At 47.9% G+C, this 24,761-nt stretch overlaps 9 protein-coding genes across 9 annotated transcripts; 5 read left to right on the forward strand and 4 right to left on the reverse strand.

Annotated features, from left to right (window-relative positions):
* Positions 1-297: 297 nt before the first annotated feature.
* Positions 298-3,882, forward strand: BO88DRAFT_416453 (uncharacterized protein; the record flags this gene model as incomplete). The annotated part of the gene is made up of 7 exons (XM_025708250.1): positions 298-416; positions 595-1,293; positions 1,329-2,174; positions 2,227-2,470; positions 2,497-2,567; positions 2,618-3,232; positions 3,309-3,882. 7 exons carry the CDS (start codon positions 298-300, stop codon positions 3,880-3,882), a joined length of 3,168 nt encoding a protein of 1,055 aa, XP_025561283.1.
* Positions 3,883-4,873: 991 nt separating this feature from the next.
* BO88DRAFT_343977 (uncharacterized protein) lies at positions 4,874-5,760 on the reverse strand (the record flags this gene model as incomplete). Its single annotated transcript, XM_025703215.1, has 2 exons — positions 4,874-5,154; positions 5,220-5,760. 2 exons carry the CDS (start codon positions 5,758-5,760, stop codon positions 4,874-4,876), a joined length of 822 nt encoding a protein of 273 aa, XP_025561284.1.
* A 796-nt stretch (positions 5,761-6,556) lies between these two features.
* Positions 6,557-6,922, reverse strand: BO88DRAFT_454980 (uncharacterized protein; the record flags this gene model as incomplete). Its single annotated transcript, XM_025710843.1, has 1 exon — positions 6,557-6,922. One exon carries the CDS (start codon positions 6,920-6,922, stop codon positions 6,557-6,559), a length of 366 nt encoding a protein of 121 aa, XP_025561285.1.
* Positions 6,923-8,260: 1,338 nt separating this feature from the next.
* On the forward strand, positions 8,261-9,031 carry BO88DRAFT_465158 (uncharacterized protein; the record flags this gene model as incomplete). The annotated part of the gene is made up of 3 exons (XM_025711395.1): positions 8,261-8,594; positions 8,663-8,901; positions 8,952-9,031. The coding sequence occupies 3 exons, from the start codon at positions 8,261-8,263 to the stop codon at positions 9,018-9,020; spliced, it is 642 nt and encodes a 213-aa protein (XP_025561286.1). The 3' UTR covers positions 9,021-9,031.
* A 1,312-nt stretch (positions 9,032-10,343) lies between these two features.
* Positions 10,344-11,314, forward strand: BO88DRAFT_391041 (uncharacterized protein). Its single transcript, XM_025704985.1, has 2 exons — positions 10,344-10,874; positions 10,954-11,314. Exons 1-2 carry the CDS (start codon positions 10,420-10,422, stop codon positions 11,228-11,230), a joined length of 732 nt encoding a protein of 243 aa, XP_025561287.1. The 5' UTR covers positions 10,344-10,419; the 3' UTR covers positions 11,231-11,314.
* Positions 11,315-12,336: 1,022 nt separating this feature from the next.
* On the reverse strand, positions 12,337-13,898 carry BO88DRAFT_405930 (LysM peptidoglycan-binding domain-containing protein). The gene is made up of 3 exons (XM_025707024.1): positions 13,134-13,898; positions 12,801-13,046; positions 12,337-12,729 (listed from the first exon to the last, which is right to left on the reverse strand). Exons 1-3 carry the CDS (start codon positions 13,615-13,617, stop codon positions 12,440-12,442), a joined length of 1,020 nt encoding a protein of 339 aa, XP_025561288.1. The 5' UTR covers positions 13,618-13,898; the 3' UTR covers positions 12,337-12,439.
* Positions 13,899-14,597: 699 nt separating this feature from the next.
* BO88DRAFT_405932 (uncharacterized protein) lies at positions 14,598-15,874 on the forward strand. Its single transcript, XM_025707025.1, has one exon. The coding sequence runs from the start codon at positions 14,866-14,868 to the stop codon at positions 15,694-15,696; it is 831 nt and encodes a 276-aa protein (XP_025561289.1). The 5' UTR covers positions 14,598-14,865; the 3' UTR covers positions 15,697-15,874.
* Positions 15,875-17,025: 1,151 nt separating this feature from the next.
* BO88DRAFT_405933 (chitinase) lies at positions 17,026-21,695 on the forward strand. Its single transcript, XM_025707026.1, has one exon. It carries the CDS (start codon positions 17,093-17,095, stop codon positions 21,482-21,484), a length of 4,392 nt encoding a protein of 1,463 aa, XP_025561290.1. The 5' UTR covers positions 17,026-17,092; the 3' UTR covers positions 21,485-21,695.
* A 738-nt stretch (positions 21,696-22,433) lies between these two features.
* BO88DRAFT_436397 (FAD-binding oxidoreductase) lies at positions 22,434-24,515 on the reverse strand. Its single transcript, XM_025709563.1, has 6 exons — positions 23,962-24,515; positions 23,685-23,891; positions 23,293-23,625; positions 23,070-23,239; positions 22,787-23,005; positions 22,434-22,734 (listed from the first exon to the last, which is right to left on the reverse strand). Exons 1-6 carry the CDS (start codon positions 24,347-24,349, stop codon positions 22,639-22,641), a joined length of 1,413 nt encoding a protein of 470 aa, XP_025561291.1. The 5' UTR covers positions 24,350-24,515; the 3' UTR covers positions 22,434-22,638.
* Positions 24,516-24,761: the final 246 nt, after the last annotated feature.

The following is a 24,761-nucleotide window of genomic DNA, read 5'->3' on the forward strand; positions in this document are numbered from 1 at the left end:
AACCAATGTGGAGAAGAGATTGGCGGCCAGGCACAACAGTAATAGTATCTTAAACTATGCTTGTTGATATAGGCGAGCAGTACCTTGCATCATAGTAACCCGTGTAAGGGCCGTAGCAAACAATGTTTTAAAGCCTTAAGTCTATATATATGAAAGGATAGCCATACGCCAATGCTAATGGTACTCGCGAAAGGAGGCAGCAGTAGCTCACCAAGCAAACTGGATGAAACAAAACATATTATAGAGCACATTGAAAAGGGAAGACTACAACAAATGAGCCATTGAAAGGGTAACGATATGGCATACTCATTCATAACATACATTTCATCTGCTGATTCAGCCCTATTTCCATACCCTAAGCTTGCACCATACATTTTTCATTTTGTGTCGTATATTTTCATCAGCATTGCGAGATTGTGGGTCTCCTTGTGCTGAAGATGACTCGGTAGACACCGGAGTAACCGGTGAATCGGCCTCCCAAGAGCTTTTTCGAAGATCAGGTCGATAGGGTCTTCTGTGTTGACGTATGAATTTTGATTCCTGACCCCCGAGACTCTCATAATGGAAAAACCGCTCATATGACTTGCATCCAAGATTAGCCAAAGACGTCTATAATAGTAGTGCTCGGTTTGTGTTCGAGCTGTTACAGAATGCCGATGATAACAGTTACTCTAAGGCCAAATCCCGTTCGGAAGCACCCTACGTTTCATTTCGCGTCTACCCGCGACAAATTGTTCTCGAGTGTAATGAGGGTGGCTTCACGCCAGAGGACCTGATCGCGATCTGCAATATTGGAAACAGTTCAAAAACTAGTGTCCAAGTATATGTTGGAGAAAATAACATTGGCTTTAAGTCGGTATTCATGGTCGCGTGGAAAGTTCTCGTCCACTCCCCTAAGTATCGTCCAAGAGACTTGAAATTGTTGATGGGGTACGGCCTTGTTTATTTGAGCAATTATGGGTTCCTGGAAAGGGTTCGCCAGGATCTTAGCCGCGACGACTCACTGATAAGATCATTCAGTGTTGATGATGATTGGCATTTGCGTGTGGCTAGGGTCCTGATGTCAGCCTACCAGGAGAGGCCCAAATCGGTGTCTGCGCTTGCTATTATCCCCCTGACTAACGGCGAATGGAAATCTTCAACCTCCATAAAGACCCATCGCATCTACCATTCTCACTGTAACGGTTACCACATCCCCGAAGTGAACATGCCTTTGGTAGACCCGCGAGCTGAGAAGAACCCCGACCGAGAAAGACTATTCAGTCAACTTGGTGTTAAGAATCCGTATCTCGGGTTCGAGACGCTGTTATTCGTACCGATTACAACAGAACGGTTGACCTCGACGGTTCTCGAGCACAGCTGGAATTTCTCTACCTTATGGCCCATCTTGACCGCCGAATTGATTCTGCGCATTTCTACAGCGACATGGATCTCATAGACCAGCAGAACAGATACCAGGAGCCGGATTCACATACTTTTTACTTTCCTGGAAAGGACATGTACAGTGCCGAGCAATTACTGACGCCGACGAAACCTGACGGGACCGGGAAGAGTTCAAGGCCGGGCGTTTACATCCTACATAGTCGCTATATGGAACCCCGCCCTATAAAGCCAATTGGGGAACGCCGGACATGGATGACGTGGTTGTCAGAGTCACTGCAAGTCCGCAACACCATTCCAATTACAGATTCCAACCGGTTGAGCCCAGAGTGTACCTTCATAGCCGAGCATCATCCTGAGAAATTTGTAGGGTTCTTGGTCAAGAACTGGAAATTCGATTCTGCTCTCCTGGGAAAACCCAAACTGATTGATGAGTTGTTGAAACTTAAGGTTGTCTGTGAGAGTGAATCAAGCTATTCTCTGGGCGAGACATATATCCCGGTTCCTGAGATTTCATATCTCAGAAAATTTCTTCTGGATGAAGATGATTTCCCATGGCTTAAAACGAATAATTCCTGGCTTCCTGAACTCAACGATATGACTAAAGCATTGGGTTTCGGCTATCCAAAATCTGAGTTGGAAGCCTACCTGCGAGCTCTACAGTCTATCAAGGAATCTAGTGATGGTAATCATACAACACCCAATGAGACCGAGCGTGTCTACGATCTGTATGCACGCATCCAGGCTCAGTACAGTGAGTCCTCAACACCAGACTCTTATCGTTCAATTCTTCGGTATAATATAAGTGCATTCGAGGAGTTTTCGATATGTTGATTGTCTACTTAGGACTGCTTTCGCTTCTCAAAAACTCATTCACGTACCAAAAATGGATGATGAAGAAGGGCCGTATCGGGAGTCCTCAGACAATTGCTTGTGGGAAGCGCCCCAATCCATGGAATGCAAAATCCCTCTAAAATGGAAGTACAACGACGTGAAGCATGGAAGTTGTCTTGCCAAGCTCTTCAACAAAACGCTAGGTATACCAAACGTTGGGTTGAACGACTTACTGAACGAGCTGCAATCTTCATCTGTAGAGGGCTGCGACAATCCCGACAGAATCCTAATCCTGTACAGAGAAAAGATAAATGCCGCCCGAAGATGAATAAGGAGATTACAGTAAAAGTCCGGTAAGCCATCTATATCGCCGCCCGATGGCAGTGAAACTTACAGCTTCTAGGCGGCGCTTCGAACTGAGGAAACTTATTTATAGTAACGGGAAAGCCACAGGTGAATGGCATAGTCCATCGCAATGTTTGTGGTCGACTGTCACCAATACCGGAGGGATCGTAACGCTCAAGGACCTCTACAAAGACCTGCAAAACTTCTTTGTCGAGCTACTAGGTGTTCAAACATTGACAGCGGAAATGGTGTACAGCAAGCTTCTTGAGCAGAGACGCGGGATGACACCTATCAACGAGGTCAAAGATACCATCTGGCTTCTGAATTCGTACCTACAGAGTGAGCAAGATCCTCCTAGCTCAACTAGCCTACTCGAAAGTAGAGAGTTCCCAGTGAGATATCCCAACGGTGTCGTAGAGCTGCGCAGCTCTACAGTTGACTTCACCATATCTGACCGAAAACATCTGTCACAATATTTCTTCGACAAAGCCCTGTTCCTTGACTTTAGTACTGAAGAGGTATTGCAGCTAGAGCCTTTCATCGAATGGGCTAACATTGAGACACGCTATATCTCGTCCTGCGTGAAGGAGATTTCCTCCCATACGAGCGACTCTTACAGGTCGCTGACGTCTCCAGATCAAAAGATATCTCAGAAGGCTTACGGGCTGCTGCAGTGAGCTCTATTAATAAAATTGCAAGGACGTGCAAATTCATTAACTCCATACTAAAATCGCGGTACAATATGAAAGCCCACGAATAGTGGACGGAGAAGCGTCGTTTTACGACTTACTGAAGAACATCGATGTTCGCGAAACCGATGGGATCACCTCTGAACTACATCTACAGCAGGATGGGAAGGAAATCAAAGCGAAAGTCTCTGAGGGCGAGATACACATCGAAGAAATAACGGATGGGCTGTACATCTATGTGCCGTGGGATGCGAAAGCCCAGTACATCTGCTTCCTGGACAGAATACACAAAGATCTCTTGGAGTGGATTCTGACGGAGCCGTCTACGGCAATTTCTAAACCGTACAGCGAGAAGGCACTAACTCTAATGAAAACTATTCTACAGGCGCCGGTAGACTATGTTTCTGTTATCCTAGATAGGGCTGGTATAGTCCCCATTGAGACACCGGAGGACTTGTCCGGTGTCGATGTTGACGCTTCCAATCCTACCGACCAGACATCTGTTGAGAACGGCCATGCTATACGAGGGTCAAGTTGCCGCAGCGATAGCATATCAGCCTGCGATGCAAATGATACAATTGCGAATGAGCTATCTGATGATGGAAATGAGGCCCAAGACCTGGGTGAGCAATAATTCACAGAATCACGCACCTACCCGCTTCAGATGGACCCTGATCTCAAGGAATCCTTCGCTGCCGACTTCGACCTCCAGAAACGGAGTAGGTCTGGCACATTGCATGCCGACCCCGCATACTTCGATTTCCTTGACTCGTCGTGAACGCCGCCAGGGATAATCCATTCCCAAGTCAGGGTCCATTTAACAGGGAATCCCTCAGTCGAGCACTGACTGTTCGGCTGTTTGACGACGATAACCCTGTCTGTTTTCGCACCTTCCACATTGCGAACAAACATTGAAATCGCTGCCATAGGAGAGCTATTTGTAAATGGCTATATATAGACTTCGAAAAATCGTCTCGCCTAGATTTAGACCTTGCCACTTTCACTAATGAAGCTTCATATGATTAATATCAGCAGCGGCCAAACGTTTGCGAAGATAAACTCTTTCGTAGTAAAGAAATTCTCATTGTATTCTCTGCTTTTATTGCATGACAATCCTATCGTTTTGCTTACGCCTTTATTTCAGATATCATCCACACCGTCGCCTCAACGAACCCATTTGTCGGCTATGCTATCTTTGAGCTGGACAACCCAGGCTCAAGACCCCAATACCTCACGACTAGGTATACACTGTCGACTCCCTGTATGAGGATTGATCATATCACCATTCCCAACCCTCTGTGCCCCCATTGAAACTCTGAAACGAGTACCGAAAGTCTTGGGAGTCGGGAACTTTGGTGAGCCCAGAACTAGAGTAGCGGAGTTTAGTCCAGGCCTGGGGCGTGACTACATGAATCGCCATGAACCAATTGATGAAGAAGCTAAGATAGAACTTGTTAGCTCCGATGGCAGTAGTATGAATCAGGAAGTATTTAACTTACACTGCTTGTTTGCTCAAAGAATTCTTCAGGGGACAGATGGCGTGGTAACTAAATCTCTGTCTTTCTTTTTTTTGCAATGCGCGACGAGGACCTGGTAAACGTATGCCCCAGCGCAGTCTGTTTTGTTCAGTCAACAACTATTCCATGCACAAGCATGCTACAACTTACTAATTCCTTCCCATGCCTGACTCCATAATAGCTTCCTCTCGCGTCGGTTGCCCTGATGGCTGTAGCGAGAATGCATTCTCGTAGAGATACTGCGCTGACAGTCGATGTGGCGCTTGCACTGATGGGCTCCGACACAGCAAAATGGGTGTCATCTACACGTTTCAGAAACCACGTCTGTTGATAGGTGGTATAAAACCCGAAACGGCAATAGTGATCATCCATATAGCGCGCGAGCTGGCCTATGTGTCCAATAGCATTAGTGAAGGTACGAATTGAAACGCCCCGGACGCACTTGAAGATTTACCGAGTTTGTCAGCCAAGAACTCATCCCAGGTTTGCTTTTCGTGGGGCTTGAATGCCCAGTAGGTCTTGATTTCGGCCAGTGAACGGATATGGTGCTTTTTGTTCTCGACCACGACAATATCTGGGAAAAGTGTCGTTCCTCGACCTGCAACGCGACTACTCTTCTCGCCCTCGTCGTCCTTCTTCCGGTGCACCCCCCATTGGGAATCGCCAAAGGAGACACCGAACCTCAGCAATTTGACGATGTCACCCACGGGGTGCAAGGCGTTCTGAACAAAACGTCCCTGCACCCCGATCTCGTTCGCGACACCAAAGCTTTCACTGGGAACAATAGGGGCGAAATCGTGCACTGTCCCACAAAACGGAGCAACCAGGCTCTTGACCTCATCCGCAAAGTTGGTCCAACTGACGATCTGCTCGGGTTTTAATAGGTATTCGGAGCCCCCGACCCTCGCCGTCCGATATTTCTCCTCATTTATGAGCTCGGGGAGCGGGGTCCAAATGCAACGCCGGTGCGAATGTGGCAGGAGAAGGTATGCCATCTTTTCGATTGGTCGACAAAAAGCCTCTATCTTTACCTGAACGAGTGTAGGAGGTGATAGAAGGTGGTTGCAGCAATCCCAAAGTCAACACAGAGAGTAAGTTACTATGGCCGTTGTTTCCCGACGACAATTCTATTCATATGCGAATATCAAGTCCTATGATTGGCGTGCAAACGAGTATTCACTGCACGTAAATTTTCTATTCTTCCTTTCTCATGTTATGATCAATGTATTCCTTGCTCAACTACCTCTGGGAAAAAACGAGCAGCCTAGGTTACATAACTCTTAAATATTGAGTGTTAAGCATCTCCACTTGATAAGCTGAAACAATGTCTTATCTAGAAATGATGATGAACAGAATATCATGCTAACTACAGCACCATTTATTTTCCGATGCAGGCATCGGGGTGATGTAAAGCCGCTTCTAAGAGGTATGCGATCAAGATGGCATGCAGTCATGCTTACTGGTTGGCTTTGTAGTTGCCCTTCTATACATGCTGAATTTCCGATTATAGAACGGTACGGCGCTATGATAACATATATATAAGCTTGCTAAAGTACGGGAGCGTTTATTGCCCACCTGATGTTCCATGGTTCAAATATCACAGCGTATACTAATTTGATCACGATACTCATCTTTCAGCCTTATCAGGCGTACAGGTTACAGTCACGTATTGAAAGCATTCTTATACTGTCAGGTGACAAAGTATTGATAAAGTATGAAACAACCTATGGATGATGATGTAGCTGTAATGATCATGGTAGAGTGTCATAGTGAATGAAGGCGGGTGGTGACTCACATACGAACACCGAAGAGTTTCCACGAGCCCTTGTCCATTAGCTGGCGGTAAGCTCCAAGTTCAGGTGGAACAACAGTTTTAGCTTGCTGTGCCCGGACCTTGGGCCGGTCAGCTACAGTCTCCTCCGTAGGAATTTGCTTGTAGATTCTCATGTATCCATTTACTGGGGGAGTGATCCTAGAGCCCACTTGTTGTACATTGAGCTGAATGCAAGCGTACGATGGCCCACTCCACCGAGGATCGTCTTGTTCGCTGCCCTGAAACTCATGCTCCTCCTTCTGGCTCAGCACGCGCCATCGCTTTTCGAGTTCAATGACGACGCCTGGGCTGACTTCTTCCTGTCCAAACCAGCGAGGTGTCATGATGGCTTCAAATTAAGGGACTTATTCTAAGAATAAAAAAGGGATGATAGAGGTATATTCACCGCTGTGATAATAACAGGCGGGGCTCTAGAGTTTATAGTCGTCCTTGTTACATTATACGTTGCCGCTTGAATGCCGATGTAAAATAATGCTTCTTTGAGGATAGGTCAAGCTTCACTACCAACAATTGACAAGTATTGATTGACTGTCTGGTTCTGCTGGCAGGTGAGTGGTCCTTCCTTGTATGTGCTGAGAAAACCAGCCTGCAATTCCGGGTCCGTCATGTATGCTGCGAGATGACCTATACTCATGTTAAGCTGCACTACCTGTATTGACATATGAATAGTAACCACCCATCTCAATTATGTAAAGGCATATCGCCTCTTAACGGAGATTACAATATAGTCGTCGGTTGATGTTGAGGCAGTCATCCATGTAGGCTTGGTCACGTGATTAGCGCTCGGGCCGCCACAACAAGCATCTCATCGCGTTCGTGATCTTTACCTTCTAAGGTAGGTAGTAGATGTGGTATGAGCAGGGGCCGGTGCGGATGAGGCCTGGTTGGTGTGGCGGTATCGCCTTCCTTATTATCAGGCCTGTCCTAAAAATGGATGCCCTGGAGTAGATTATTGCGCCCATAAAAAGAGTTGCATTCGTAACCTTCATACTGCGATGCTGGTCCCTAATATTCTAATTCTGTACAGCGTTGCCTGATGACTTTATACGACTGAACTACCTGTAGGCTTTGTCAGGGGCATGGCATGGCGAGTTACGGACCATGGTCAACACCATGGTTTGTCATATTTTAACGTTTTGTACATAGACTGATCTCGAGCGGCCTAGAGAATAAATAACCTGCAGATCGAGGCCACTAGTCGAGCCCCGTTATGCTACTACTACTTATCCTATCATCTTTCTCATCGGAAACGTCATTTGGAACAATTATCTACACGTGTATCGCAAAGCACCTTGAGTTTCACTCTACGAAGGCATCCGCGTAGAATAGGTTGAATTTGGCTGTCATCATGTATCAACCAGGCCTTCAATATTGAATTGAGAAGATAGGTGTGCTCTAATGAAGATGATGGAATAAGAAATATTCAATGAAAATACATGGAGATGAAGTGAATACTTTTCCAGTGAAGCTATCCATTAGAATGAATAGTTACATATGAATAGCACTGTCTATATAAAATCACGGGCAAATGATTCTTCTCCTTGCAGACCTTTGATCATTTCTTTTGTTCCAATAGCTACTGCGCCTCGTGCTTCCGTAAGCTAAGTCTCTCGAACTCAGAACCGAAACGGAGATTTCCTCAGTCGAGGAAGAACGACACGATGACCAATAACATGCTGCCACGCGGCCATCTTGAGCGAATTTGGGCGTCTGTACCTCACCTACGCAACGGAGAGAAGTACCGCACGTTGAAACCCGGCGGCTCACAATTCAGACTCCACAGAGACCAACTCCTGGATTGGGAGAACTTCACCCAAGAGGTAAAGGTTCTGTCTAATCCCTATTGTGGGAACCATTATCGCTTTATGCCCGCTGTACCAAACGAGACCTTTGGTGTGGCAAATGAGCTAGGGGTGTTGTACGAGGTGAAGACGCACTGGGCGTTCGAGCCAGGCAAGGAAGAAACTTGGAAGAGTTTCACAGCTCGAAAGTTTGGTGAGTCTCAGTTATTTTCAGCTGGGTGGTTTAAGTCAGTATTCTGACCCAGGTTCTTGAATGAATAGGCCAGCTCTCTCGATACATGGATGATCATCACTGCAGATATGACATCTATACGGTCTATGAGTATACATGGTTCTTGAAAAGGCTCGATAACACCCACCTTGCCGTGTCTCAGCCAATAAGTGCCAGCTCTGTCTCAACATCTAGTGCCCTATCGCTCCGGGAATGCCTACTGGCTCTTGTCATCGCGGGCGCTGATGAAGAAAGGAGCCACTACCCTGCCAGGTATGGCAAACGTTTAGTAAGTAGTAGTCTGTTTGTGCTTCGAATTTGTACTAACGGTATAACCAGACTACTCGAAGGCAGACCATGATCCGACGATCGAGAAGCCCACCTAATTTGAGAGGGAGGTCCTCCTAACTTCAATGTCATAGAACCTCGGAATGACAGAAATCAGCAAGAGCTGATCCCTCGAAATACCTTTCCTGAATATGAGGTTTTGCATTGTGAGCTAGTCTTTGGGTTGCCTGCGTTGAATTCAGAAGTTCATTGACTTAGTTGATCATTTCTGCTTTCATAAGATAATCTAGTAGGAGGAAGGGGGAGTACTTGGAATTAGATAGGCATGCATCTTAGCCAGAAACGATTTTCAGATTTCTCAGAGTTTACGTACTCCATCTTTTTATAGTAGCCATCAAATCTACCAACAAGTTGCATAGCAACGACAAGATCAGTAAGAGGCCGACCTTCATCCAATTGTGTGACCCTAGGCAGACTGGGGATGATAAGCGATACACTCTAATCCGTATTACCTAGCTATAGTCTGATTAACTGATTGAGACAATACCATGCTCGTCAGAAGGATAGGCCATATGTCACGTTTTCGGAGGTAGCAGTAACAGGTCGTTTTGCGTCCCCCTAAGGAGTAATGACCGAAGATGCACCATGTAATGTCAATGAGGCCTGTTTGAAGGAGAGCATGCTCCGAGAAACGATTCTGTGGCAGAGCCTTGGTGGTGGTAAGTCTCGATTTCAGATATGTTCAGGCAAGTTTGGTTGTTCTCCAGGCAAAGAGCCGTACCTGAATTATAACTGGGACGACTGGCTCGTGCGTAACGACCGACAGTGCTCCCCATATCTGGTTCAAGACCTCAATCTCCTGGACACTGGATATCTCATTGACTGTGTCTAGTGCGAAGAAAGGGCTTCTGTCGGGAGGAATGGCATTCAGGATGCCTTGCAGAACCGCACTTTTTCCGCGTTGGTAGTCAATGATAAAATCGTCCCTTTCACTGTTCATTAAATCCATAGCATAATCCATGCCTCTTCTAGCGATTGCAATAGGTGGATGAATATGGCTTTTTTTCAAAAAAAAACCCCCTTTGTTTTTATTTCCTGGCAATATGGTTAGTATCATGGCTTGTCGGGAAGTATATATGCGTTGCATGAAGGCTGGCAGAGCGCGAAATGAGTCAATTTGGGCAACAATGGCCAGCTTGATTGGGCGTATAGGTTACAGTCACGTAATGAAAGAATTCTCAAAATGTCAGCTGACATTATGAGAATCGAAATAAGTAATGGTAAATATGAAGCAACCTGTGGATAGTGACGTACCTATAATGACCTTGGTAGAGTGTCATAGTGAATGAAGGCGGGTGGTGACTCACATACGAACACCGAAGAGTTTCCACCCCGTCGCTCCCCCGTCTCCAACTTCCATCCTTCAATCCCACACCCCCGTCCCACACCTCCATGTGCCTAGGGCATAAATGCTTACCTTTCTCTTGAAACAAGTACCGTATCATACAGTGGTTCAACCATGTGGAGTTTCAGTTTCAGAGACCGAATTTTCGATATCGAGGGGGAAGATTTCAAAGTGGTGAGGCAGCTGACCGAGGATGACGATGCGGAAGTTGGTGAGCGCAAGGTTCTAGCAATAGCCACGCGACAGGACAAAAAGTACCTGCTCAAGATACGCTATCAACTTGACCCGGAAGACTGTGACATAGAAGATCTGGACAAGACCTTGAAGGTTGCTGAACAGCACTACTGCCATGAAGTAGAGGCTATAGACCTTCTGTCTACACACGGATATGGGCCGAAGTATCATAATCACGAGACCCACGAACAGCCTCATTGGATGCCTTTTCCTGGAGGGTATCTTGAGTTCATCGTTATGGAGTTTCCTCCTGGGAAGAACGTTGATGATATCCTAGAGGAGCTTACCGATACCCAGCGCAGGAGTATCAGAAAGCAACTAGCGCATTTATTGGAGTAAGTTAATTTCGCATCCTGCTACAGAAAAGAAAGGGCATTCTCCATCCTGAACTAACGCATACTGACTATCTGGCAGGCTCATGCGCCAGAATGACTACAAACTGACTGAGCAACACCCAAGCTACCTTCATTACGATGCTCGGGCAGACAGGCTCTATTTAGTGGATCTTGCGGGCCTTGGATATACCAACTCAGCCACATCCTATCCGATCGATGAGGAGAGTCCGTATGTGACAGCATTCAACATCTGGCGGAAGGAGTACTCGAAGCCTAAGCGAACCCCGAAGTCCGGCGACATTCCATTCTCCCATCAGCCTATTAAGAAGGAGAACCAGCCCCCAAGGAAGACTTGATTTAGCATTGCTGCATTGAAAACAACTAGAGTCTACGGACCTCAGTCTGACTAGTTTAAACATTGCCTTCTTTTTGCACGGGATGCCTGTCATAATATTAGGCGAAGGAATCCCTCAGCGTCGCTATATTAGCAGGTGATACTAGCCAGGTCTATCAAGTTTACGCAGGATGCAATGGCTCTATGTACAAGTTATTCGTATCTGAATCTCAAGTTTGGATGCCATTTTATATTGGTATTACTAAGATCAATTACTGTTATCCAAAAATAAATTGCCATTAGATACCTCAATACTGGGTCTTATCTGCCACATAGAATTTATGCATTTAGCCAGACAGATATTGTCATTCTGCTCAAGGCAGGATATATTTTCATTCCTACACATTCCCCTTTTATTCCCAACAGCTTTCAGGAGACTGCGAAGAGCCTTGCCACGCCACCGTTCTCCGTCCGACATCAAGGCTCACTGGACATTGGTGCCACGCCGAAACGGACAAAGTGGTTGGTGTTGGCTTCCTCAGTAATCCTGTGAAGCTGGCACTTTATTTGATATTAGCTCGCAAGGCTCCAGAGAGTTGAAGTCTTATGGCAATTCAGAGAAAATATGAGACCTCGCATCAGCGGAATATATATCAATCTGTCCATGCTTTCCTTGAACATCAATAGTCAAAAAGTGGATACTACAATACCAGATCAGAGATAATGCCTCAATCAATCTACACAACCTAGAAGAGCGACCTAAAGTACTCAGCTAAGTGGAACTACTATTACACACCTGGAATAATCACAGTTCCAGCGTCGGACATGAGCGAAAACCGACTAAATTGTCAGAAGCCACTCGTTATCTATCTAGAGAATGCGCTGCCCAGTTCTCTATTCCGAACTCTTTACGATTTTGTTGGCTTAAGGCCCCTCAAGGCGTGGAGGAAAATGAACATAGATACGACGTGGAATAGTATTAAGCCAATTTTGGAAGGACCCTGATTTTCCACGTTCAGCCACGGCTTGGATTCAAGGAAGCGGCTCGGCCCGTGGCGGGTCTACAGATGGGGCGGCCCTGGGATCTGCGACTGTGTTTCCGGTTTTGTTTTCATAGTGCGGAGGAAGCAGTCAATCATTTGGTTAATTCATTTAAATCCTATACTATACTAAGAGCAGTCAAACTTATGGGTAGACAAACCCTTTTTCAAATGTGGACGCCAGGGCGTAATCAAACACCAATGCAGACATAGTATCCCAACCACAAATTATCGCATGCTGCATTAAGCTCCGTGTTCCACTCGCGCAGTTGCGCAAGTGTGATTCCCGCTTCATTAGAGATGGACCAACAGTTCTCTCCATCCTTGATCAGATGAAAGGATCTGCAGTTCTCGACTATGCCCGGCAGCTGAGGCGTCGGGCTTGAGGGGTCGTTCGTGGGGTCTGGGGCTGCCGTCGTTGTGGTGGTTGTACCGGGGATGTGTACGCAGACGTAGTAGTCAAGCCAAAGGTTCGAGCAGTCTGGGTTTTAAGATAGAATTTGTTAGATTACTGCAATGTGAGCGTAGAACGAATGTGAGAGGCATGAATACCATCGTTGACCTTGGTATTCCCGCTCTTGAACTGGGCCATGGAAATGCCATAGGATTTAGAGATAGTTTCGCAATTGTCGCCAGATGCTACCTTATAATACTCGTCGCAGTTGTTGACAATGCCGGGCATTTGGGGAGTCGGACTGAAACCCGGGTCTTCGGTCGGCTCGGGCGTTTCAGGAGTGGTTGTGGTAGATCCCGGGACGTGTATACAGATATAGTAGTCTAACCAGAGGTTTGAACAGCCTAATTAGATGAGTTGCATGTCAGTAACAAAATATCACAGTCCCTCCCGTCGTCAATAAAAAGAATGGGCGGGTAGGGCTTTCTTACTATCATTAATCTCACTGTTCCAACTCAACAACTGAGCCGTGGTAATACCATATGTCTCGGCGATAGTGTCACAATGATCGCCAGAAGCGACCTTGTAGAACCCATCGCAGTTATCGACAATGCCTGGCATAGTAGGCGAACTGGTAGGCACAGCTGCGGTGGTGGTTGTGATGGTGCTGGGAGTTGGGACTGAAAACTTAGACGTCGTAGTTGAAGATATCGTTGTCGTAGACATGGTGCTTGGTGCATCGTCACTGACGGTTCCGATGACACAGTACGACTTGGTCGTATCAAGATCTGGGCAGGTAATACCAGGGTTTAGCTGCTGAAGGCCCTCAACAGATAGCCCCCAAACATCAGCAAAGCTATCGCAGGTATCACCTTTGCTAGCATCCGTGGTAAAGGAGCACTCAATTGTACGTTTGGACAGCGCACAGGCTACGCCTTGAGCAAGTCCGGCGACAGTGAGGTACTTGAGTTGCATTTCTCTTCGTATGAATACGGCGTCTTTGGGCTAGTTTTAGGGCGATATGAGCCTCCTATATAGGGTTGTTGAAGAGAATGAGGTAATGATCAGCAACATCTGAAGGGTATACACTGGCTTATATACTCATCTGGACACAACTAACCATTCCACTACCATTGGCTTGACTCCAGTCGACCTGTTCCACCACGTCGAATGTGTCATTTTTCATTGTCAATCAGCGAGCCGAAGACCGGGATTGTTAGACTGGGTCTTTATCATCTGTACCCTGTACTTGCGCTGTAGGCCGCAGACTACATGACTAAATGGACGGCTATCTGTCATGGTGGAGCGTCGGTGATGGTTCCTGCGCTAAATGGACTGGTGGGGGCAACGTCTACGAAACTAGCCATTAAATCAAGACATTCAGTTTATAACGGCTCAGTCAATGGTTGAGACCATAGTGCGCATGATCAGAATTTGATACGGGGATGACCTTGATCAAGAGCATGTAGGGTACATGTGATGTGTATGCTACATTAGCGTAGTAACCACTCCTTGGCTAGGGATCAGTTGTCCAATCGATATTATCGTGAGGCAGGAGGCGAAAATTCATAATGAACTAACCAAGCACCATTGTAAGCGAGATTAGCAATAGCGACCTTCCCAATGTGGTAAGGAAGGAGCGGAAGCAGCCGGCAAGGCTGGGATCATGGCTTTCCTTTAGCGCCTTGTCCACATTGGCTACGACTACCTTATAAGGCTAGACCAGTGCAAAAGACTAGCCAGGGACCATTTGGCGCACTTTATGGAAAACGAATGTAACGTTGCCCGCAGCGCCAAGGCTTGGCCCAGAAAACAGAGGCTTGAATGGTTCCTCGCTCCGCTCCGATGTTTCTTTAGATCGTCTTGGCGCGCCATGTCACCTTGACGGAGGCGATGACCTGACCCAAATCCAAGAACGGACCTGCGCTATCTCCTGTTAGCTCGGGCGGAGGAATCGCTCGTGCTCTTTCAAGACCTACAGTTAGTCTCGGGCGACAGGGGTCGGGAGATTACCTGCCAAGGACCCCTATTCCACTCCCTCCCCCGACACACATATTTTACAAATATTCTCAATATTCCCTGCCTCATTGCTACTAGTCACCGGAAGTCCGTAAGAGCTGGACGGTACTATTGAGCAAGGTCAACGTGTTTCTCCTGGTTCTAGCTTCGCTATTCCAGTCTCTCAACGTCCGCTTTTGGCTCGGCCCGTCAAATCCCTCAGCCATGCCTTTTCTCCAACTAAAATGGCTCATAGTACTCGGAGCCTTGATCACTTCCTCGCCTGCGGTCGAGTTTGACTTGGTGTTTCCTCGAAGCGATGCCTCATACTCACCAGCCGAGTCGTTCCCATTCGTCTTTGCTGTGCAGAACACGGAAAGGGCAGAGCTTCTCAACCTCCAGTTATCCTACTACATTTACAAAAGCAATGACGGGCTGAATTTTGATAACCAATTATCTATGGTCCATGATTTCTCGTGGACAAATTGGTCGGGCAGCGCAGACCCTTACTTCGTCTACGACTACTTCGACAACAGCTTTAACACATCCGGTCGTTGGTTGGTTCAATGGAAGCTGAGCTGGGAAAGCTGCAATGTGGAAGCGCTGACCCACCGCCATGATAGTGATGGAGTCTCTGAACACTACTACCATTGGACGGCGGGCTTCTATATCAACAATTCCAGTCTCAAGGAGGTGGACCTTGTCGCAGCTACCGCAAATAAAAGCTGCCCCGGAAGCCCCAACGGAATCGTCATCAATGTGACCGATACAGTCATGAGTTCTCCTTCGTGGCTCAACTGGGCACACCGGGACACATGTGTCGTTACTGAAAACACAACTGCCAGTCCTACAACCTCTACCCCGGACCCATGTCGCATTGCGATAGACGAGGATACGGCCGAGAGCATGGCTGCCGCTCAGCAACAGCGCTTCTGCTACCTTCCGGTTCCCCCTGATAACTGTCCTAAAGAGGAGAATGGGGCTACACAATCGGCTATACTCGGTGTATGTGGAATGCTAACTGTAATTGGAGCTTTGGGCCTTGCCATCTTGTAAATAGATATTTTGCTGATGTGTAGCTCGGGCCAACATGGATAAACTTTCTTCGTGCTTACGCCTATCGTCTTTCAAAAGCACCAAGGAATCGATAGTCAGCAGCATATCTTTGGTGAAAATTACATGATTCTCTTGAAACTCACCGCAACTATTCAATAACGATAGAACATAAAGGGTATCTTCTTAACACAATGTGCGATATCCAACCTACGTAAATCACAAGTGATCTCTCTAAGGCTACTTTCACTAAACGGTTTAACACTAGCTTATACTACTGTCTTGGCCTCCACCACACACCCACTACCTGCAAATCACATTCATTTTGAGTCCTACCTCCGCTACCTGGCCTTAGTGTGGGCTGATATCACGGAGGCCGGTGCGCACCGATCATTCCCATCTTTTCCACGCCGGACCGTGCCTACAAATATAATGCAACTTTTAGAGTTTACGGTCAAGATAAGTACCCACAGCTTACAGAACATAGGAGATTTGACGGTAGAGGGGGAAATATCAGACCCTTTCATGCCTGCCAAGTCCTCTCAAGTGGGTTGGAACACTACTGGACCTCCTTTCATCGATAAACGTCAATCTTGGGAGTTTCACTATAGCGAGACACAGAACAGATCCTTCATCAACTTTGATCCATACACATCTATTCTCCTCTCTCTCACAAGGGTAGTCTCCTTCGCGATTCTGACTGCTTTCCAGCTCGATATATTCTACCCGCCCTTTTCCCTCTCTCCGGTCTATCTAAGGATCGCCCTACCCTGCGCTAATATCGGATTAGGAAGTTCGCCCTCCACAGTTGTGGGGAATTTCCCGCGCTACTGCCACCCGTCATACCGCCGCTCTACCCCCAACAATTTCGACTTACGAGCTGACAGAGAAATTGCGCCAAGGATAACTAAGGTGTCGGTTCGCGAGAAGCCACCACTCATATACAATTGCAAGATAGATACTTACCCAATCAGCAATCATGGTATGTCTTAGATTGCTATGTGTCCCTGCCGCAAGATGAACACCGTGGGGGGTCGCGTGCAACGCCCGGTCGAGAATGATCGTGAAATCCGCTTTCGGAGCTTTGGAAGCAAGAGACTTGCATGTGCTCGATGTTGGAATCCTGGTTATTGTTTCTTATATAAATGGTATATACTTTTCCCATTGTCAGTATCCTTTCTCCTTCCCATGATTCTACATCTACCTCAGTCACGCTCTTTCCTTCCGGCACAGCCCACACAGTCTTTCCTTAAATTCTCTTTTCATTCACACACGGTCTTTGCCTTGAGACATCTCCTTTTCTTTTCCTATCTATTCCTCTTTTTCCTTACTTTTTTTTCTTTTTTTTTTTTTTTTTTTTCCCTTTCATCAAGGTTCTCTCTATCTTTATTCCTTTTCCATGGTGGCCCTCACTTGGCTCGGTGTGGCAACAGCCTTCGTGCTGACCGCATGGCCACCTTCAGCTATCGCAAGCCCTGGCTTCCGTAGCTTTTCCAGCCAGAGCTACAATAGCGGTGCTTCCGCTTGTCCTGAGCGCTGCCGTGATGCTGGGCCCAATACGGGGAACTGGTCGGTGTACTCGGGCTTCAAGCAGATCCGGAAGTGCAAGGAAACGATCTTCTATGACTTCTCCCTGTTTGACGATGTTGATGATTGGGAGAGAACCCACCGCATTCAGGCCTGCTCTTCATACGGGCCGGACTTTGCCACTTTTCCAGCGACTACAACTCATGTTACTTCTAGCAAGCCCGTTGATGTTCAGTTTGAACTTGGGTGGTGGCAGGAGGGTTTCGGTCTGGCGGGTGCTGGGCTGCGGTCAATTGTTAGGCAGATGCGCCACTATGCCGATGGAGAGCATGGCAAGTCTGATAGGCCATTTATCATATACGGTCAGTCTGGTCAAGCTACAATCGGGTTGTATATTGGCCAGGGTCTGCTGAAACAAGGGCTCGGCGAGTCTGCGCTCAAGCTCTTCCAGGATAATCTTGGCAATCTTGCTATCTCCACCCCTAGCTTAGCTATGCAGCTCTGTGAGGAAGGCTATGATAGCACACATGTATTCGGTATTATGGCGACGAGCAATGGAACCTTTGCTCCCATACAAAGTGCAATCAAGTCTTGGGCTAATGCGACGTGCTTATCGTTCCCCGGATCTGTCAAGCTTGCGGGCTCGGTGAAATTCACTACGCCGCTCCTGAATGACAACCACACTACCGCGGCCAATGCCACTGACTTATGGCGCAATCTGGTTCGGAGGATAATTACAAGGGGGAGTGGCGAGTGTACAACTGTACAGGTTGACGCTGGGAACAGCTGCGCAGATCTGGCAGTGAAATGCGGCATTTCGGGTGCTGACTTCACGAAGTACAACCCCGGCAATGATTTCTGCTCCACGTTGAAGCCTAAGCAGCATGTTTGCTGCTCTGATGGAAATCTTCCTGATTTTCGTCCCCAGCCCAACGAAGACGGCTCATGTAGGGCATACCAGGTCCAGGCCGATGACAATTGCGACAGCCTCGCTGCGGAATACAGTTTGAGCAGCGATGATCTTGAGAATCTTAACAAGGACACCTGGGGTTGGAATGGCTGCAAGCTTCTGTTCAAAGATACGGTTATGTGTTTGAGTGAAGGAACTCCGCCCTTCCCCGCAGAGATCTCCAACGCTCAGTGTGGTCCCCAAAAGCCAGGCACAATCCCGCCAACGAATGGCTCGAATATTGCCGATCTCAACCCTTGTCCGCTCAACGCATGCTGTAATATATGGGGCCAATGCGGCATAACTGCGGACTTCTGCGTTGATACAAACACTGGGGCCCCGGGAACGGCTGAGCCAGGAACCTACGGCTGTATATCGAATTGTGGGATGGATGTTGTGAAAGGATCTGGGTCTGGGGATGTCAAAATCGCCTACTATGAAGGCTACTGCCTCAGCAGGAAGTGCCTCTTTCAGGATGCTTCGCAGATTGATACCTCGCAATACACGCACCTTCATTTCGGCTTCGGAACACTGACCGACTCTTGGGAGGTTGAGACAGGGGATACACTGTCCACCTACAATTTTGGCGAGTTCAAGAGAATCTCAGGAGCTAAGAGAATTCTTTCGATTGGTGGGTGGGACTTCTCAACCATGCCTGAAACATACAAGATTTTCCGTAATGGTGTCAAACCGGCGAACAGGCTAACGATGGCGACGAATATTGCCAACTTTATCAAGGACAATGACCTTGATGGTGTCGATATCGACTGGGAATATCCAGGGGCGCCTGACCTCCCTGAAAATGACCCTGGGACGGAGGAAGACGGTCCCAACTACCTGGCATTCCTTGTCGTTCTCAAAAATCTCTTGCCGGGAAAGTCTGTCTCCATTGCCGCACCGGCATCCTACTGGTACCTGAAGCAGTTCCCCATAAAGGAGATGGCTAGGATCGTCGACTACATTGTCTATATGACCTATGACCTTCACGGCCAGTGGGATGCGCATAACAGCAACTCACAGGAAGGCTGTGATACGGGTAATTGTCTGCGCAGCCAGGTGAATTTGACAGAAACTAAACAGTCTTTGGCAATGATTACCAAGGCAGGTGTCCCCGGCGCAAAGGTTATTGTTGGTGTGACAAGCTACGGTCGTTCTTTCAAGATGGCAGACCCAAATTGCTGGGGGCCGGACTGCCTTTACACTGGCGACCGCTTGAATTCTGACGCGAAGAAGGGCGAATGTACTAATACAGCAGGTTACCTTGCTGGCGCGGAAATTGATAATATCATAAAAGATTCCTCTCGGGTCGTCAAAAGCTATGTCGACACGACCAGCAATAGCGACATTCTCATTTACGATAAGGATGAATGGGTCGGCTACATGAGCACCGCCACAAAAAGGGCCCGCACCACCCTGTATAGCGCTTGGGGCTTGGGTGGAACCTCTGACTGGGCCAGCGACCTGCAAACCTATCATGATGTTCCCAAGCCGGCGACAAGCTGGGCCAACTTCATCCAGCTTGCCAAAGCAGGGGAGGACCCTAAGACTGACCAAACGCGTACCGGAAACTGGACCTCGTATAACTGCAGTAACGATAATGTTGCAAATCTATTCGACTTCACACCCTCAGAGCGGTGGAAGAACATGGACACAGATACAGCGTGGCGTGACATTATTCGAATCTGGAAGGACACCGATCGCCCACGCCATATGACTTTCATGGAATCTGTTGAGAGTACCACCTATTTCAAGGCTCAGGCCTGCGATAGTATAAAGCCCTCGAGCTGCAATTCCATTGGCTGCGAAGACGCTGCAAATGGAGACCACTCTGGCCCCGCAGCCTTTCTCATCCTGTACTCAATGGCCCAAATTCACGATATGTACACGGAATACTACACTGGCTTATTCCACTCTCTTGCCCTTGTCGGTACAGCACTGGATGATATGGAAAACAAATTTGCGCCTATCCCACCAGAAGATGATAACACCTGGCTCAATATCCTTATTGACATGATCACTCTTGGCGCCCTGGGCACTGCAGGGCCGCTGTTCAACACAATGCTGAAGGACCACGCTTGGTTTTCTGGCAGCGCCCTGGACAATACAAAGGACACAACCATGACCCTCCTTGGACAAGGTACAACTACCGCCAAGGATGTACTACCTCCGGCTAGTAAGCCCAAATGGTCGCCGGAGGGACAAGATGAATTTTCTGCCTATCTAGGGCAAGTGGTGTGGGGCTGGTCTAATGTCACATCGCTAGCGTTGGCTGACCTCTTCGGTGGAAACGACACGAACATTGATACCCTCTGGGAACTCATATCAGATGGCAAGCTCATCGAGGGTAAGAGGGATACTGACCCCCCTGATACTGGAAATACCCAAAATGAGCTGCTTGCCAATATTAATAAATGCGTCGTTGGCTTTGCATTGCCCGCATTGTGGCGCCAAGCTGGATCTTATACTTTTATCATTGATTCAGGTCAGTCTTGCGACGATGACCCGGACATCAGCGAGTACTTGGACGACGACACCATTGATGCCACGGCTGTCTGCGTTGACAATCGGCAATACTACCTCGCATATCCGGATGGCGATGCGACTGACTGTACTTGCAGAATCATCAACGACTCCGGCCCCTGTCAAACGGTCTGCAAAGACAGCAAATTCTCTGCTCCCAAAGGAATCGAATACATCTCCGGCGACAATAGCTACTACGGCATCACGACCAACGAGCTAGTCAAGGGCTCTGTCCGGACCTGGATAGCTAACGGGAGGGAGAACGGCGCTAACATAGCAGATCCAACGAACCACGGCACCATGTCCGATCTCATAGACGTGGATGTTACAACGCCCGGCTTCATGCGGATTCCTGTTTGTAGCCCCGCCCGCGCCTTTCAATCCTGGGACACGGCCGACAAGGACTCAAGCCCGAACTGGCCCTGCGATATCCCGCCTGGTAAAGATGAGTGCGGTGAGTCAACCTTTGTGGACCAAACTAGCGATGCATCACCAAAGCTAGAAGACTGCCGCCAGATTATCAAGAACATTGAGGGCGATGCATCCACTAGCTGGACGACCCAGGTTGTCGGCCATAACCAGCGCGAGATTGCCAGTCACGCATCCTGTCACTTTGGCGTTGAGGCTACTAAAACCAACGGAAATGTCAATTTCAAGGTCGGCGGGCAGGATGTCATTGATATTATCAACGATGCTATCGACAAATTTGCTAGGGATGGGCTGATCGGCGCAAAGGGAAACATGGATTGCAATGGTAATGTAAAGAGTGAGCCGGTGCTGTGGGGGATATACTAGGAATGTGTAGGCGCTATACTGCTGGCCGAATATGACAGGTCGGCTTATCTTGCGAAGGAGATGGACGTGTTTGTTTGACTAGAATGTGATGTTATATACTATTTGTGGAGGCATTCATGTAGGCTTAGTAACGTGCTTGGCGCGCAGGCCGCCCACGCAAAGCATCATTTCGCGTTGTTTCGCTGCGCGCACCTAGATAGCCAATACAACCACTCTTTTGCTGCATCTTCGTGTTCGTTTTGTCTGCATTTTTGCTGCTCTGTTGCTTTACACGTAAAATTGCGCCTCAACTCTAGCTATAGTAGATGGTACTACACACGGAGTGAAATGCCCAGAACCTTCCGTAACGCAATCACGCTTGAAGTACTGCCACCCCCTTGAGCCCAGAAGGGAGCTCTACATACTTCAGAGGCACTGGCACTAGCAGCTCTCTCGTACCTCTCGCACTCTCATGGAACAACAATTTCACCCGAATTTTCACTGCGTCTTTGCCGGAAACGCTAGGGAGTAGACACGCTTCGTCTTTGTAGCAGCACGAATCCAAGCTGATAGGTTTGTGCGCAATTGTAGTGTTTTTGGAGAACAGATGGTGGTGTGGTCCTCTACCGCTTATATATATATACTTCCGCAGGTCAGCGTATTGATTTACAAAATGTTGTTAATTTAAGCTAGAGGTTGCGTGCGGGCGCATTTGTATACGCTAGTGTTACATTACGCCCCACGGGCGTTCAACTTTCAGTGTGGGGCCGGTCAGAAGTCAATCCCGTTGTCATGCATGACCGCCTAAGATGAGATGGGTCTGAGACCCACTGATCTGCAGGGTCTGCTGTGCATACTAATGCCGGGGATTTTATACCCATGACTAAGCATTGGGTTATGCTGACTAGTGCTTACGCTAAGTTATCGAGGTCACGGTATCGCAATGAAAGGTATATCCATACTGGAGGCCCAGGCGAGTGGCTAACTATAGTACTACTGATTCTTATTATCCTGAGCACAGACTCACTGCACACTAGTAAAATCACTCCATTCCAATGGCTTTTGTTGCTCAGGCGAACCGTGGGTCCTTCTTTTCTGGATTTCTTTTCATGTTTTCTCCCTTTCCTTTCCTTTTTTGTCATCATATGCGTCCAATAACATAGTTGACTAATTATTTATGCATGAGAGTGAGTATCTGCCCCCTTAAATCTGCCCAGCGGGTCATATCTTCTTCTCAAATTTTGCAACTGAGCGAAATGAGGACCCCAAATCTAGTTCCCGAATGAGCAGCGGGTCAGATGATGATTGTGTCTTCAGACTTACTTTCTTCGCGTCATAGAACTTTTCGAAACCATTAGGAAGGTAATTCAGATCTGCCTTTTCTCCCAAGACCCTGGACCCTGCCTTGATAGCAAGATCTCGTACCAGATCTTCGTGGTCACGTCCGGCATCAGCCGGACATCCGGGACCCATAAGCAAGATGTGCTTGACCCCTTGAGGTCGTGGCCAGGCGCAGCTGGTTACTCCTCCCTCAGGGTCGCGCTGCGGCATTCAGTATGTAAGAATGAAGTATTTTCCTGCGGGTTTATCGGTTCCTGCGACTTACCGAACACAGCAGCTCAAAGATCAAATAGGTGCAGTCACTGAGCGATTCGTCCAGTTTTCCGATATCTTCAGACCACTGAACAGCATTGATGATGGTGTCCTTTGAAAGTTCTCGTAGAAGCAACGGTGACCAGAACTGCTTCATGGTGCCTTTGGCAATATGCACCTTATCTTGTCTAATGATGAGCATACATTTACCAGCACTTGCAAGCTTGTGGCCTTACCCTGTAAATCTGCAACACCAGCAAACGTAGTGACCTTAGTTTGGTCAATAGCTCCGGGGATGCTTAGTGCCCACTGGAAGTTGACCCGACCGTGCGCTTCTCCGCAGGCGTCAAAAGCATGAAGTACCAACATATCTGAGTCCGCCCCGATGGACTTTAACAGCCGCTTCTTCACGACGTACAGAAACATGGAGATCTTTGGGTTAAGAGGTCGAGAAACAAACTTTGCAATTTCGTCTGCTGTCACCTCGAGCTGCTCTCGAGGTATCAGAATCGGGCCAGCCCAAATATTCTGCGGATAAGGGAAAACTCGCAGCACAACCTCAACGACGACTAAAGTTTGCGCGTTAGTAACTATTCATTCCAAATTTAGCACGTTTCGTATTGCCTACCGCCAAAGCCACCTCCGCCGCCACGTAATGCCCACAGAAGATCTGGCTCCGAGGATGCCCAAACAACCGAGCCATCATACTTCACGACTCTCGCATCCAGCATATTCGCTGGGTCTGAGATACACCCGTACTCTCGGGAAAGCCATGAGAAGCCACCGCTGATGATAGTGCCTGCAACGCCCACACAAGGGGTGCGGGCTCCCACAACTTTATTCATCTTGTGTCAGTCTCCGCCCACAAAATACGTGATCGGGAAGATCGAAGGAGGTGTCCTTACTTCCATATTCCGGTGCGACTTCGCTCAGCTTCCGATAGACATCTGACCATGTCTGTCCAGCTCCGACCGTAGCGAGTTCCGAATTTCTATCAAGGTGAAAGCCATCGAACGCCGACATATTCACCAACACATCTCTTGCGGATGCGGACATGAATCCATGGCCGTATATAGCAAAGTCGAGATTTGTGGAATAAAGGTAGGCGATTACCTTGCTCAAAGAGTTGACAGATGTGGGACGAAGGACAATGCGAGGGTTCAGTTGTTTTTGGGCAGCCCAGGTCTCAACTTTCGATTGGTAATCTGGGGAAGTAGGACAAATTAGTTCACCCGGACGCAGGAATGATTCCAGCATCTTGAGATGATCCTCCACGGTGCATGGTTCGGCCATATTGAGAGTGTTTTGGGTTTCAATCAATTGGTGAATCGTTGAATTTCTGCGAAATGAATCTTTGTAGTATGCAATATTGACCCCGCTGTGGCGGTTATATATCTGTGGTAAGTCTGCGGCCGAAAGAACATTGTTCCTTTAATTTGCGTCATACTAGAGCGCTGGAGATCTGCATTCACCTTCTGGACCGGCCTATTCTTCTCGTATGATTCTACATTTCAGGTCTTGCAATAACAGGCTCATTCGGCCAGACCGCCGTCGTTCGACATTGTTATTGGACACCTGTGAGGGGAAGACCGACTCCATCGGGAAAGTGGGCCCGCGGATCAATCACCAATTACCCTTCCAGTTCGGAAGGCCGGACCGTTGGCGACGGAGAAGATCTCTCAAGGAGAGGGGGCAAAACACTTGG

The sequence above is a fragment of the Aspergillus vadensis genome (genome assembly GCF_003184925.1).
Source record: "Aspergillus vadensis CBS 113365 unplaced genomic scaffold BO88scaffold_16, whole genome shotgun sequence".
NCBI lineage: Eukaryota > Fungi > Ascomycota > Eurotiomycetes > Eurotiales > Aspergillaceae > Aspergillus > Aspergillus vadensis.